This window comes from Plectropomus leopardus, chromosome 16 (assembly GCF_026936395.1).
Source record: "Plectropomus leopardus strain MGB_pleo_1.0 chromosome 16, ASM2693639v1, whole genome shotgun sequence".
NCBI classification, from domain to species: Eukaryota; Metazoa; Chordata; class Actinopteri; order Perciformes; family Serranidae; genus Plectropomus; species Plectropomus leopardus.
Genome location: NC_142191.1, coordinates 4,481,523 through 4,497,327, shown reverse-complemented (window position 1 = coordinate 4,497,327; position 15,805 = coordinate 4,481,523). Strand labels below are relative to the sequence as shown.

Genomic DNA, 15,805 nt, shown 5'->3' with positions numbered 1-15,805 from the left:
AGAAATGGCAAGAAGAAGAAGGGGGGAGAAGAGAGGAGAGGGAAAGGAACAAAGGAGGGGCAGCGCAGGATGAGGGACGGGGGAGAGAAACAGAGAGAGAGTGCGGGTGGTGTACGAGCGGTGGAAAGAGAGATAAGAGGAAAAGAGAGACAGAGGGAGTCAATCTAACCCCCTCCCTCCCCTCTCCTCCCCTCCCTCCCTCTCCCTCAGCAGCCAGCCATTTTTAGAGATTTAAGAAGTGAAAGCTGAAAATGGTGTATAGCAGCAGGCAGTGTTTGACTCAAGGATCCAAACAGAAGGACGGCGACATTAAACCAACATCATCTCATTGTTCGTTCAATATTTAACACTTAAGCTGCGCCGAATCTCTGACAAAATCACACCGAAAAGGAAGCGAACAAAGCCACTTTTACACAAGGGGCATCCAGAGGGCAAAGGTCAGCTTCCTCCTTTAAAAAGAGACAAGGGGAGGTCCTTGATTCACTTCCTTAAAAGGTAACTTAATACTACAAAGATGTGTGAATTTTCTCCCGTTTTTCACAGTGAGTCACTCAGCGAAAGTGTCCCAACACAGGAAGGTAAACAGTAATTACCTCCTACCAGAACTACAGCAGGGAATACGAACCCGCGCTCGTCTTGGGAAGCAGAAGACAGCTTGTAACAATCAAACACACACACAGCAAGCAAGAGGTGACCCTAAACAAACACCAGCGCACAACAATGTCGCTGAAATCACTTTGAATCCGCCGCTTAAACGCCAGTACACACACACACACACACACACACACACACACACACACACACACACACACACACACACACACACACACACACACACACACACAAACACACACACACACACACACACCAGCGAGATACATCCCAGCCGAAGTCAACAAACACACCACAACACCGGGCCTGTCACGATAACTACTTCTGTGCAACGATATATTGTCTCAGAAATATTGCGATAAACAATATTATTGTCATTTTGTGACTATTTTATGCCACTGATTTAATGATAATATCATAGCATACTAATGAAATTATTAAATTAAATTACACACTTTCAATGAGAAATTAACATTTTAAAACTAAAGAATATGCAGACATTTTAATTAGAATATGAAAATTTTTTTTATAGTTTTTTAAATACTTGTTAAAAGGTCTAATGTGTAGGATTTAGGGGGATAAATTGGCAAAAATATAATATAATATAATAAGTATATTTTCTTTTGTTTATAACCTCCTGAAAATGAATTGTTGTGTTTCCATTGCCTTAGAAGGAGCTCTTTTTATCTACATATTTATATTTGTCTGAGGAGATCACCTTGTTGCAAAATTGTTTCTACAGTAGCCCAGAATGGACAAACCAAACACTGACTCTATAAAGGGACATTCGCGGTTTCATGTCATCTCCAATAGTTAACAGCCCCTGAGAGTTGAAAAAACATTGATTTTTTTAAAAACGTGAAACAGATTTATTCTACGGATAATTCGGCTCTCGGTTAAAACCTCCTGAACGTCTGGATCTTCAGTTATCGGTGAAAAAAGGTGAACAAACATAAGCAGGCGCTGCGCTTACGGCCTATCTGCAACAGGCCAAACATCATAGTAGAAACAATGATTTTCAATTTTAAACTGCTTTATTCAGTGTTTTCACTGGTTTAAATCACCTGATCTGTTAGTGTAGGAGAGGAAGAGACCTCTGCAGATATTTCGGCTCCTGATAAAAACCTGAACACTGAAGAAATTCTAACTAGGAGAAGTTTTAGCTGGTTGCAAAAAGCAATCTAAATCGCCCTAAATCTTACACACAGTTCCTTTAAGATATACAAGAGAGCTGCCTTGCCTAAAGTACCTTTATAGGAGTAGTCCAAAATTACTTCGAGAGATTTGCTTCACAATTTAGCCGACAAAAACAACATCAAGTCAGGCCTCTTGAGACTTCTAGACAAGCTTAGCAAAGCTCCCGGAACACCTCAGTTAACTCCATAATCCTGCCGGTGTGCTGCAGTCGGCTACCGGGGACAAACGGCCTGGGAGCCGGGAAATTTGAAGGTGACTTTACAGAGCTGAGGATGAAGTTTTTGGAGGGTAGAAAACTACAAATGACCAACTTTCTGGCTTGTTGTCAGGAATAGACAAGCAGACTATCAGAAATGTGCCTCCTCCACTCCAAAGGTGCAGCAGCAGGGTACCGTAAGCTACACTGTGTCGTCTTTGAAATTTTGTTTTATTTTTCTTCAGACTTGGCAAGCAGGCGAGAGAGGAGAGATTAAAAAAAAAAAGAGATTCGGGGAAAATCCTGCTGTTTATTTGGCATCATGTTGACTAAACTGTTATATTCTTATGTTAATGAACACACATGTAAACACAACAGGCAATATCGAGGTCAGCAAAAATGATCCAGGTCATATCCACATACCGTACACAACGTATGCATCGAAATGATTATGTGTAAAAAAAAATTTGCACAACTTTATATTACGTTACTGTGCTGTGTCTTTGTTCTGACCTGCTGAGGGACTGCAGATGCTAATTAGCTCTGAGCACGGTGCATCAAATGTTTTTAACTGTATATAGTCACTTTTAAAGAAATAAATGAATGTATGCCTTCCCATGACGCCGCACATGCACACAAAGACTGCAGCCTTACCGTGAAGATGCGTCGTCCCGTCCTGTCGAAGGTGAGGCAGTACACGGACGACAGGTGTCCCAGGATCCTCTTGTGCATCTTCATGTGCTGGTACACGGCTGTGGGCACCAGCTGCCGGAGACGGTAGGAGCCATTCAGTCGACGGCTGAAGCTCGTCTCGACTGGATGGCGAGAAAAAAAACACACACACACATCGGTGAGGAGGACATCTGCATATGTAAAGAAATCAAATCGATGAAAACCCACTCATTTAATAAAGGATTTCAAAGAACATGAAAATGGGCCGTGACAGCAGAAAACCCTGCGCAGAACTACACTGCGAAGAAAATCAATAATAACACTGCTGTCAAATGCTACTTGGCAAGCAAAAACACAGTAAAGTACATAAAATCTGACTCATAGACTGAAAATCAAAGGCAAAAAACAAACAGTAAAGACGACTGAATCTTCATTTTTTGTTTTGCAGAATTCAAATGTTTTCTTTACCGATATTAGGAGGGCTCCCGTAGATAATAGGCGGCTCCGGTGGTCGTCCACAGTGCAGCGCAGCCAGCGCCGAGCCCTTCCACACAACATGCTTACAGTCTGGAGACAAACAAACACAGAGGAGACGCATGAAGACACACAGGCACGGAGCAGGTGCACGTATGACATATAACCCCGGGTTCCTACAGCTTAAGGCACAGTAGATGTAAGAATTTATTTAATACCATTTGTTTGATTTTCCAGTAATTGTACAATAACCTAAATTGAAGAGAAAAAAATTAAACCATCAGCAATTATTTAAGGTTAAGGACAATTTTGTCCATATGTTTATTGTACAATAAAACATAATTTTCATGGCAGATCATCAGCCTGGTCAATTATTGGGCTGATATTTAGTATTTTGCCGATTATCTGTATCGGTATTTTATTTTGATAATTACCGATAAAAATTAATTAATTAAAAAGTACAGAGAAAATGTCAGCATGGGAGGAACTTTGACTCTGTGAAACCTCTGGGAGCTATTTTTTATTTATTCATACTTTATTTACTTTACTTTATAAAAAAAATTAAAAAATAAAAAAGTTGCTGTGAACTTGTATATGATGCTGAAAGTTTCTGTTTTGATCAAACATTTGCTAAAAGCATTTAATCAAAGTTTTGTGTTGGACTTTGTTATATTCAAAATTCTAAACATTGACAGAAAGATTTTATTTTTATTGTAAATGCATATCCGTTCCAAATATCGGTCTCATTAACTAGATGAAAATGGTGGGTGTTTTTTTTTTTGTTAATTTTGTATTCCTCACTCTGCATGTGGGAGTCCACCACCTTGACTCCCATTGTATCGGGTTTAAAACATTTGCATAATACACCAGGTCTCATACGCACTGCCCTTCACTGGTTTCAGCCGTGCTGCAAATCTTGGTTAAATAGGCAGTTTTCGTTAAAGCTGCGCCTCCCCTCGTTGTCCGGGGTACAGTGACAGCCATCAGACAGAGGATCCTCTGCTCTGAGCATCCCGGCTGGAAACAAATTATGAGTGTTGTTGGCTCCACTCTCCTGAGCTGTGTGACATTACAGAGATAGTTCAGATTTTTTGAAGTGGGGCTGTATGAGGTACTTATCCATAATCAGTATATTACACACAGTAGATGTCAGTCTGCACACCCCCAGTTTGGAGAAGCAGGTCGGAGTCTGACATGGAAGCTAAGAAATCTTCTGCTGTGGAGGGGTCAGCGACAAAAAATATTTTAGACTCCTAAAAAAAACATCACTTTAAGTGCACTCTAGAATATTTTCACTACTTCACTTTCATATCAGACAGTGATCTCCAACTGGAAAATGAAGCTGTTATATCGCTCTCTTCAGAGCCAGACTCCATTTAGAAAAAAAGTGATTAAACATCACTGAACACTGGAGCTGCTGGTCTACAGCTGCCTCGGACTTTGGCGTGTAAAAGGGTTTGTTTAGATTTACCAAAAAGTCACACAACACAAACTAACTGAGCAGCAGTAGACCAGCAGCTCCTGTGTTCAGCCAGCTGTAATGATTTTAGGCTTTGACGAGAGCTTCACCATCGCATCAGGCTATCTGACAGAAAGGTTGATGAAAATACTCTCAAGGTAGCATATACTTAAAGTCAAACTGAATTTTTTTTGGTGGCTAAAATATAATTTGTTGCAGTGAGTTGCTTAGCTTCCATGTGAGACTCCAGCCGTCTTTTCCAAACTGAAGGCATGCCGACTAAAATCTACTCCAAACTTCAAAAAATCTGAACTTTCCCTTTAATGCAACAGGCATTCAGTTAGTTGTTTATAAAAAATTAAATCATTTTTTAAAACGCAACGTCGGGAAAAAAAGTCATAAAATCCTTCTTCCCTTTTTTAAGCATTTCTAAGACTTTTGAACACCTGACTTAGGAGAATTTAATTCTATTAAGGCATTTTTTAAAGATTTTTAGATCAGAAACTGTCAAATGAAAATGCAACAAAAAAAGAGACACATGCATAGATATCATATAGTTTGTATAACTTGTCTCGGCATACGAGCTTGTTCTGTGTGCATGCTCTCTGATATCTGCACGAGCGCATGAAAGAATGTATTAACATGAATCCTGTTAGTGTGCAGATCGTGCAGAGAGGTGCAGCAGCCTGAGAGGGTGTGTTTGCATATGTGTGCATTAAAGTAGCTCATCATGTGCACATGCACTGTGTGTCTACTCACTCTTGCTGGTGCGGAGGAGATTCTGTCTGCCAGCCCCCAGCAGGCTGGTGAGTCCAGGCACGCTGGCAGGGACCTCCCTCTCCAGCAGCGGACAAACTCTGGAGCAGACCTGCAGCAGGTGGTCTGGACTGATGTGCCGGTAAAGCTTCACCTGAACACACACAAATGTAGCTCAGCTTATGTTCACAATGGTAAATGATGAAACACAAGTACAAGGAGAGCGAGGTGGTGTAGTGAAAAAGGAACGCATGTAAAAGACACTTTGTTACCAAAATGCTGGTTTGTGACATCAAAGCTGTACGAGCGCCAGGATTCCCACACAATTTCATGGACGAAATTTTACAACTTTTGAGAGAAATTGAAAAAATCTACGTGATGGTAAACAAAACATCACAAATCAACTTCTATTAGAGCTACGTTACATCAACAGTTGCAGAAAATTTGCCGCAGTGTAACATTACACGGAAGGATATTCACAAAAATACTACTGTAATTCATTTCATTACACATGACAACATTCTGAGCCTTTTCCAAAAATTTCAAGAATTTTTCTGATTTCACAGATTTTCCAGGCCTGGGAAATGCGATTTTGGAGTTCAATGACTTTTCCAGGTTTTCCACGATCAATTCAGCATTATGTCACATTACCTGGAAGATAATTGCCAAAATATTACTGTAACTATTTATTTCAGTACACACAATTCAATTTCATGACTTTTCTAAAAAATTCAAGAATTTCTCTGATTCCATGAATTTTCAAGGACTGGAATCTTTGTTCCACCTTTAAATTCAGATGTTTTCACAGGTCTCGTCTTGAGTCTACCCTCAGCAGCAGTTTAAGGAAATTAAGTCGCTGGATGGATGATTGATCTGCTGATCTGCAGAGCTGATCTGATCGATGGACGAGAGGAGCAGCTGCTGCAAAAGGCCCATTTTTAGACCCAGTGTAATAAAGGGTTAAGTTTCAATTACACTGCTGCTCCGTCTGTGCCCAGAGTACCCTCTGCACTCTAACAGTGTGGTGTAATCAATAACCGGCAATATATCCTGTATATTCCAATAGCACTCCTAATGAACAGTCCAGCTCCACAAATATAAAATCAATATGTGGCAGCAGATGTTTTAATCACGGCGAGCCACCATCAAGAAATAAATATGCTGGAAACATTTTAAAAACAACAAAATTCCATGACTTTTCCAAAACTTTCAATGTTTTCGACTAATTCCATGACTTTTCCAGGCCTGGGAAATGTGATTATAAAATTCCATGACCTTTCCAGATTTCCCATGACCATGGGAACCCTACAGCTCCACACTTTTTGTTGCAAGGAAAAGAAAACTTCCCTAGACAGACAACCATAGTAATGTGTCACATTATTACACCATAAACTAACTAATAATACAAAGAAAAACATTTTCAGTAGGTCCGACTCTGTTCCAAGAGCGACTGAGAAAAAAGGGAATAACTAAGTATTTACGAGCGACTGAAGATGAAAAGGGTTGTTCTTTGGCTTGAGTCCATTTAGTTTCAAACTCTTAAGCACACGAGTACAAAAATGTATCTTCAGCAAAATAAGGGGAAGCACAAAAACAAGGTCAATACCCCAAATGCATGATGGTTTGCTGAGAATTTCAAAAGTAAAGGTGCCCTTTAAAAAAAATCAAATCAATTATTATTCTCAAAAAAGGAGTTCGCCAGAATCAAATCGAGCACGGACAAAGGTAAAAATAAATAAAACAATAACCTTTCTTACTGACTGACATCATTTCAAATACACCAACACAATTATCAATCATTAAATATCTATATCACAAAATGGGGAAAGATAAAAAAGAGCATCTGCAACACATAAATGCTGAAATTTGGTCAAAATGTTTGTCTTTGCAGCACAGTAAAGCAGCAGTGAAGGGGGTGTGGCATGCAACACGAGCATGAAGCAGAATGAAAGCCACACTGTTATAAACACAGCGAGTCTGTGATTTCACTGACACATGGGCACACTCCTGCACGGCCTACCTCAAAGAAACACACGTGTCTGAGTGACTGGAAAACGATACGCCGACGGGATGAGAGAGATAAACATGCAGCATGCAGCACTGTGCTCATTTCAGGATTATTTTAAACGTTTTCATTTAAACCAGACGTGCAGGTAATCATCTTTGTTACAGACACATCTCATTTAAATATCTGAACGGGGTCAAATGAGCCTGAAATTAAACAATTACTGCAATCACACACATTTTTTTCTCCATCCCTTTATCTGACAGTATTCTCTGTCACACACACACACACACAATTAATGACCCCTTAATTGCTTTCAACACTGTTGCAGGTTCAGAGACGTGATCAGTGTTTCTAATATCAGCCTCTCAGGTGCATGCAGTGCCACGACAAACACACACACACACACCGACAGAGAGATGTGCAATAACAATTTACTCTATTTTAGTTGCATCTTAAGGGTAATGATATCACGAGTCACAACAGCAGCACCAGAAAGCACATGGCCCCTTTACGCAAGCTTCCCAGTATCCTTCTACATTTTAAAAATTATATTATATTTCAAATATTTACACATTTATAAAAATCACTTCTTTAAGATATTACTCCCCTGAAAATATAGGTCTAATACTTAAAAAATAATAAATAATTAATTAATTAAATAATTAAAAATTAAAATTAATAAATGGCTATAATTGTAGTTAGAATGAAAACAGGCTATTTTTGACCAAAAATAGGTTTAAAATTGTTAACATTGTTTTCCCGTTGTGTTTTACATGCAAAATTCAAATAGCGATACATCTAATTAATCAGCCCTAATTAATTAACCACAATTAATATCGTTAATGATTAAAATATCGCTGAAGCCAAAGCCTCATTGTTGCCCAACCCCCTTCTGTAGCAGTCCAGACATCAGCCTACAACCGCGGACAAAACAGCCCGATCCTGCGCCCCTGCCCCCTTTATATGTTTCTATTTGGTCTAATAATTAAAAATCACCCGCAGTATTTTTTTTCTAATAGAGGAAATTATGCACAATAGACAGGAGGCAGGCTGATCTGCTGGGAAAGGGAGGAGGAGGAGGAACGGAGAGCCGAATGAGCCAAGCAGGAAGAGAGAGGAAAAAAAGCACAGGCGGGCAGAAAGACTGTCAATAATGTCTTAAACGTATAAATTGACATTTGGGTGAATCTACCACACGCGATCTAGTCTCGGGTGTTCATCCGTGTGCGTAAAAGAGCGGGTAAGCCAGAAAAATGCCGCAGATTAAATACGCCATATGCCGTAATTTTTATATTAATGTTAAAATATCAATCAAATAAAAATAACCCCCCCAAAAAAGTACGGGTTCACACTTTTCAGCAAACTGGCAAAAATAATAAATATGCACGCGATGATTAATTCTCTCCACGCCCCCATGCGTAAACGGCGCTTTCAGGCGAGCCCCTGTTTGTTTACATGACAATTAGCGCGTCAATTAATAGCGCGATTATAAGATATCAGCTCAACGTTACCTCGCATCTTCACATTAACTGATCTCTCCTCCATCCGAGCTTGCACCACAATCCAAAAACCCCCCAAAGAAGAGGAAGCAGCTCTCCAAAAAAAATGTATCCACGCCAGACAGCTGCCCCTAAAAAATGCGCGCTGCAACTCCAGCTTTACTGTATGTACTGTTTATATTCTCCTCAAAAACTCCTGTTTTCTAACTCTTGCCCCCTGTGTGTTTTCAACCCATGCACACAAATTATGGTTCTTGCAGGACAAGAGCGCCTCCATCTCTCTCTGGCTCGTGGCGCAGGGAGTCCCTCCTCCGGATCCAGGCGCTCCTACACCACAACACTCATGACGTATCAACATTTCACACACATTTTTCCAACAACTATTACAACCTTTTGGACATGCATGGCACCAAACTCGCACACCTCGGTGCACAGCAGGCTGTGGACCCGAGTCCTCGGTGCCCCGGAGCGGCCCCAACGTGCAGGCAGCTCGCCCTGCAAAGTGCTTTGCAGTTTTTTTCTCCACCACCTGATTTAAAAATTGCGGGAAATTCAATTTTTATTTTGCTCTCTAAAAACTTTTTCCTCAGTTATAGGGCTCCCTTACCAAATTTTCGTACGTCCCGGGGTGCTCCTGCCCTGTCCAGTCCAGCCTTATGGGTAGCAGCTGAGATGGAAAAACAGTGTCGGCTGTTATCATCCGCGTTATAAATGTGTCGAGTGATGTTTTAAAACACTAAATGACAAATCAGAGTAAAAGCAACATCACAAAGTACAGTGCAGGGAGAAGCATCTCTCTCGTAGTGCTGACTGCTTACCTCCTTCTCCTCCACCTCCCTTATCAGGGTCTGAAAATAGCATAAAAATACAAAATTACACCCCATGACAATTTCGTACATGTTATAAATTATCCCAAAATGCAAAAACACCAACCTCGGCTGCTTTTTGACACGGTCCAGCTTCTAGAAATCGGGCTATTAGGAAGTACAGTTCTGGTATGGTTGGAGGGGGAGAAGAGGACGGGAGCTGCGTTAGAAAGAGGGCACCGAGGAAAATTGGGGGGATATTAAAACAACAGTGACACATTTTCGGATCTCCTTTACTCACCAGAAGTCAACTGCGCGATGTGTGTACTGTCTGAAGCCATTTTGGTGTTGTTTGCCAGGGCAGCGCCAGAGCCTGTGTGGTGGGTCTAGGTGGCTGCCCTGTAGCTGTCACTGTTTATCCACCAGGAAGAGGCTGCCTCCATTCAGCTCCGCGCGCACAAAGTCCCGGCTGCGTCGAGTACCCCTCCGCGGTGCGACAAATAGTGCGCGGCGTGCCTGTCGTCCCCGCGGAACAGCGTTTTCCGTCAACAAATAACCAACCGCGAAGACTTTATTTATCTCGCTGTGCGTTTATATTATTTTTCGTTTGTTTTGTTTCGTCGCGTGGACATGTTTGTGTGAATCCCCCTCCCCCTCAAAAAAAAAAAAAGAACAAGCGCGAGCCCTCTGCGGAAGGATACACGCGGTGTGCGTGTGTTCAGAGGGGAGGTAGAAATGGCAGCCTGCTGTAGGAGAGGACACATTGCTGCATGATTACTTCGTCGCTAAATAACATTTATTACGATTTTTTCCCGAAATTACACGCATTTAAAAAGTATATTTTAAAGTCTGTTGTGGGTTAATTAAACGCTTTTCGTGCTCTATTTTTCCGTATTTACACGCGCGGATGTAGAATATGGCCACCGTGTTTGAGGGGGATTCACAGCCGTTAGAACTGTTTTTGTTTTTATGAAAACGGTCGAGCGGTTTGTGTTAATTTTGCGTTTTTGGCGACTTTTTCTGATGTTTGCGGCGGTATTGTGTAACAAGATGTCTGAGCTAACACACCCACTCTCTCTGGGAGCCGTTTGGTGGTGGAAGTCGTCCATTTCTCTTCCAAATAACTGCCAGGCAGTAAAATGGGGGAAGGGTTGGAGAAGAAGGGGAATGCAGCTTAATGAATGAAACCTCGTGAGTTACAGGAATTTAAGGGCAGTCAGAGATCAAAATGCAACATTGATCATTAAACGAGACTGTCAAGGAAATGCATCACAGCTACACACTTCCTCTCACTGCACAAGTTGTCTGAAAAAGGGAACAGCACCAAGGTGTTATTTCCTGTAATTCAATTATTTTGATATTAATTAATATTTGTGTGAAGGATGCATTTTATGTCTTTATGTAATGCATACATGTTGCAGCAGTCGGCCAACAAAACACAAGCTCCCAATCTCTGTCTGACCTTTTGAACTGTCAAGTCTGTCTTTACTTTAAAGCAAACATACATCTACATCATAAACTAATATCACTACATCTCTACATTCTGTTGAAAATTACCAAAAAATACCTATATAATTGCAAAATATACCACATTTTGGTTAAAGTCACTGTCTTGTTTTGTTTACCATAACCTAACTCAGTGTGATATGTATCTTTCATATGATGCATAAAGTGTATATATATTTATTATTCTTATTACATACATATTGTCTTGTTCACTGTAGCATAATGCACATACTTTTTGTATTTCAAAACCTTGACATTCTACTTTGTACATAGTAATGTAACATAATGCACATATTTGTATATTTTGTGATTATATATACACATACACACTCTACACACTCAGCATTCAAAACATATTTTACATTTTTAAAAATTTGCATTTCTCATATATCGGTGTAAAATTGAAGCATCATGCACACATTTTTATTTTATCATTTTTTGCTAATACACTTGTTTAATTTTTTAATCTTATGCCTTTATTTTATTATTGTTTTTTACTTAATTATTCTTTATTTTTCTCTATATTTGGCACCAGAGGGACTGTAAGGAATCATAATTTCCCCCCTTGGGATCAATGAAGTGTTTCTGAGTGTGATGATATTTACACACTGGCTCCAGCTCCCTATAGGGGTACCCGAAATATCACAGGCGGTTGCAAGGCTGTCTTTATTTTAAGGGGTATAAGAAAATTTTATATACACATAATTAGCCTATATCTTTGCATTTGATTCATTTCCATGAGGAAAACAAAAAACTTTTTTTTTTTTAAGTTTAGATTATTATTCAATCTGCATAAATAAGGAATTATTCCCAGCTGTTTTTAGTTGTACGCTAAAATATACATTGTTTTGATACGATGGTGTTATTTCAAAAATCATAGACGCTGGTATATAATCTGCTCTCCTATTTATATAGCACTTGTCTCACTTAGATTCCTGGCACAGATTTAAGGGAACAGACGAGTTGTTGCTGTGAAGAGTGTGATGATATAAAAACTTGAACAGACGACTGACTAATTCTCGGCCTGTTGTTTACTGAATTTTGTTTTTTGGATGAAAATTTAAAAAATCTATATCACATGGCCTTAACATAGTTTTCTTTAGTGTAGCTTTATTGTGAAATGCAGAGAGGCTTAAAACATCAACTAACTTAGAATGATTTAATTCAGTTTATTTGTAACAGCTGACAAGATGTGAATCAGGAGATGAACGTGCAATATAATATATCTTATATGCATATGATGTCTGAAGTGCACGTTTTCCCCAAATCCTGTTCACTCAACACATTTTTTTGTATGCTTTGCTTTGCAACATCACAGAGCTGTAATAAAATCCAGGCCTTGTTTTTGAGACATTTCAATAACAATAACAATAAAAGACAAATTAATAAACAGACAGGAGCGAAAACATTATTGGTGGAGGAAGTGATCTGATGAAACATATACAATCCCAGATTTTTCACTTACCCTCATGGATTTGAAGGGTGGTGAAATCACAAGTATCTTTTTAGGAACTGAAACCAAATTTAAACCATATGATAAAAATGGCATGCTTGTTGCTTTTGCATATTCACCTCTCTTTCTGCAAAGTTAAACTTCAGCTGCTGTACAGAAATCCTGCAGCCGACAGGGAGTTAATGCAACCTCGTATGTGTCGACTAAAATTGTCTTTTTAACAACTATACGCCAGGTGGCCCACTGACCTTTTTTAAATTCACAATGACAATAAATGTATTTATTTTTGTGCTTCTGTACTTTAAACGTAAATACAGTGCCAGATCGCACGAAGAGAAGCATTAGAATAGAATAAAATATATACTGTCCACCAGAGTAGAAATTTGTATTTGGCCCACCAAACACAGCAAAATAAACTGCAAACAATCAGTGAGTAAAAGCAGAGCACACAAACACGTCATTAGAGACACTTAACCCGACAGCTTCAGGTCATCGTCTGTCCCTGGTTTAAAAACTCAAAAGGATACTGATGGCACTTGGCATGAAGGACTTCATAAATACATTTTTAGTTGCCAGAGGGGCTCTATAGCGCCTCCCAGAGCTCAGGATTATAATGGAGCTTGTTTATTAAAAAAAAAAATATTTTTTTTTTAAAAAAAGGTCCTCAAATCCTAGACGCCCCTGTAAACCTGATCTGTGTAGGGCTGCAACTGGAGAAACTTCCTGGCAAACACGAGTGAGGACAGCTAACACCCAGAAATTAAAAGCAGGCAATTTGTTCATTTATTATATATTCTGATTAATATTATTAACATTATTTTATACTGGGCTCCTGTCATTTTGCAAAAGTGCCCCCCTGGCAAAGAACTTCAAGAGACCATCCTGCAATCTGTGAAACACTTCACAGGCTTCATAACGTGGTGAAACAGTGCAGCCAAATTTGAGCCTCCAGGCCTCCGTCTGTCACTGATGTATCACCTGTCATCCTGACCCCAAAAGTGTTGTTGTTGTTGTTGTTGTTGTTGTGTTGGCTCACATGACCACAAGGAGGCAACCTCACTCTGCAGCATGTGTCTGTGCACAGGGCCACAGAGGGGTCAAAGGTCATGAACAACCAGGGACACGTGATCGCTTACATGTCGAATTTTCTGCAGGACGTTACTGATTAACGACCAAATAAAAAATCCACCAGTCTGTGTTGAACTCATAATAATAATAATAATAACTTCATTTATATGCCACCTTTTTAAAACAGGTGTTTACAAAGTGCTGACAGACAGAACTCAGGGAATCATAAAAAAATAAAAAAGTAAACATCAACAAACAGGAAGGCCAGAATAAAAAACCGTAAACAAAAGGTCAATGAGATTAAAGCAAATAAAAGGGATAAAAATAACAAAACAGGCAGATCGCAAAAAGAGAGATAAATGTAAAAGGTTTTTAAAAATATAAGAATAAATTCAATAAAAGATGATAAAAATAATATAAGAAGCAATATAACAGGTCCACATCACATCAGTGGGAATAAAGAACAAAGAACTTGCCTAAAATGATTAAAAAAAACACCCTGATTATTATTATTATTTGTTTTTATGGTACATTATGACTTCATAACTTCAACAATTGCATTGTCTTTTCTCCTGAAACCATATAGCTTTATTATCTTTTACCAGACATATCCACACCCTTTATGAAATTGCTTCCTAAAGTTTTTTGTTTTTTTTTTTTGCCTTATGTCTCGTTCTGATGTAATCCACATTAGATTATTCGATTAGAGCGGTCCTTCCCTGCGTTAATGATTCACAACAGCCACAAACACATTAATCCAGAAAGCTGATATCTTAATGTGCCTCTTGCATTGTGAATTATGGCCTCTATCAAACATGCATCTGCAGCTTTTCTATCAGTTTTGATTTCTGCAACATGAACATTTATCACAAATCAGTCACAGTGTTGTAATTATGGAGGTCTATAAAGCTGCATAAAGATTTTAATTATCAGTATTGAACCTGAAGCACCATGAAACTTCCACAGTTGATTACTTACAAAAAGACAATCACACTTTTGTATTACTAGTTTTCAGATGACTGATATTCAAATATGCAAATGATTCTAGTTACATATGGACTATTTTCCTTATAATTTCAGAACAAAATCAACACAACTGTTGTTTCACTTTGTTGGTATATTGGAGTAAAAGGTTTTTACAGACAGGATTTTGGATATCTCTTTTACAACTCCATAAATCAGCCAGAAAAAATACATTTTAACCATGTTTTTAGAAAGAAAATGTTCTAGATAGGAATAAAACTGAAAAGTCTGGTGAATCTAAGCACCCCAAAAGTTGAGATTTTTGGCTCAGAGTACGAGAAAAATCTAATTTTAAGAAAATTATCTTTAAAGTTAGTAAAGTTCAGTAAAGTTTTTGAAAGTTCAATACATTTTTAGACCAAAAAAGAAAGAAAAAAGACACTCGGGTATCATTTCTAACTAACAGATATTCTCACAAAACCTCTCTATTTAGTTAACCCTTTAAAACCTGAGCAAAAATATGAATAAAACCAAACTACGACAATTCTTTCTGAATCACGTTTTCTGAAATGTTATGTTTAAATGTGCAAATGAGGCATAATCTATTTTAAAAAGAACATTTTTGCCTACATTTTCATAACAAAAATCTTAAACTTAAATGTGTATTTTGGATGTTTTTTTTACTCTAAAAGAAGACATGTTATGAAGGCAAAATAGCCAAAATTAAAAATAAATAAATAAAATTGACCGGTGCATGAAATATTAATTTTCACTCTGTGTGTTCAGATCAGCTCATCCTTGTGGAAGATTTTCCACTTTGAAATTCAAACTCATTTTTAAGTAATAAGCACTGTTGCACACATTCCTACTGCTGTTTAGTTCTGTTCATATTGTTGATCTGATAATACATTTTTAAACTGCCCTTTTCAGTATTTGTGGAAGCTTTTCAGACATCGTCGCTCCACACCTCCACGTAAAAAAAAAAAAAAAGGGAACTGGTCCCCATCATTGGTTCATGAAGGTGACTGACAGTTTGTCCCTAAATGAAGAGACCGTACGAGTGTCATCAGTCCCACCACTCTGGCAAATGCTGACCTTTCACTTCCTGACGCAGCAGTTGTATTTAACACAGCCAC

General features: G+C 38.8%; 1 protein-coding gene across 1 annotated transcript in view; it reads right to left on the bottom strand.

The window, feature by feature from the left end:
* The window catches only part of phip (PHIP subunit of CUL4-Ring ligase complex), a 61,087-nt gene extending 50,948 nt beyond the window's left edge, over positions 1 to 10,139 (bottom strand). Inside the window, exons 1-7 of the mRNA XM_088089856.1 lie at positions 9,981 to 10,139; positions 9,807 to 9,865; positions 9,692 to 9,721; positions 9,481 to 9,540; positions 5,370 to 5,520; positions 3,146 to 3,244; positions 2,660 to 2,820 (exon numbers count right to left, since the gene is read on the bottom strand). Of these exons, the coding sequence (XP_087945982.1) occupies positions 2,660 to 2,820; positions 3,146 to 3,244; positions 5,370 to 5,520; positions 9,481 to 9,540; positions 9,692 to 9,721; positions 9,807 to 9,865; positions 9,981 to 10,020 (600 nt within the window). The 5' untranslated portion in view covers positions 10,021 to 10,139. The remainder of the gene's footprint in view (positions 1 to 2,659; positions 2,821 to 3,145; positions 3,245 to 5,369; positions 5,521 to 9,480; positions 9,541 to 9,691; positions 9,722 to 9,806; positions 9,866 to 9,980) is intronic.
* Between the last annotated feature and the right edge of the window lie 5,666 nt (positions 10,140 to 15,805).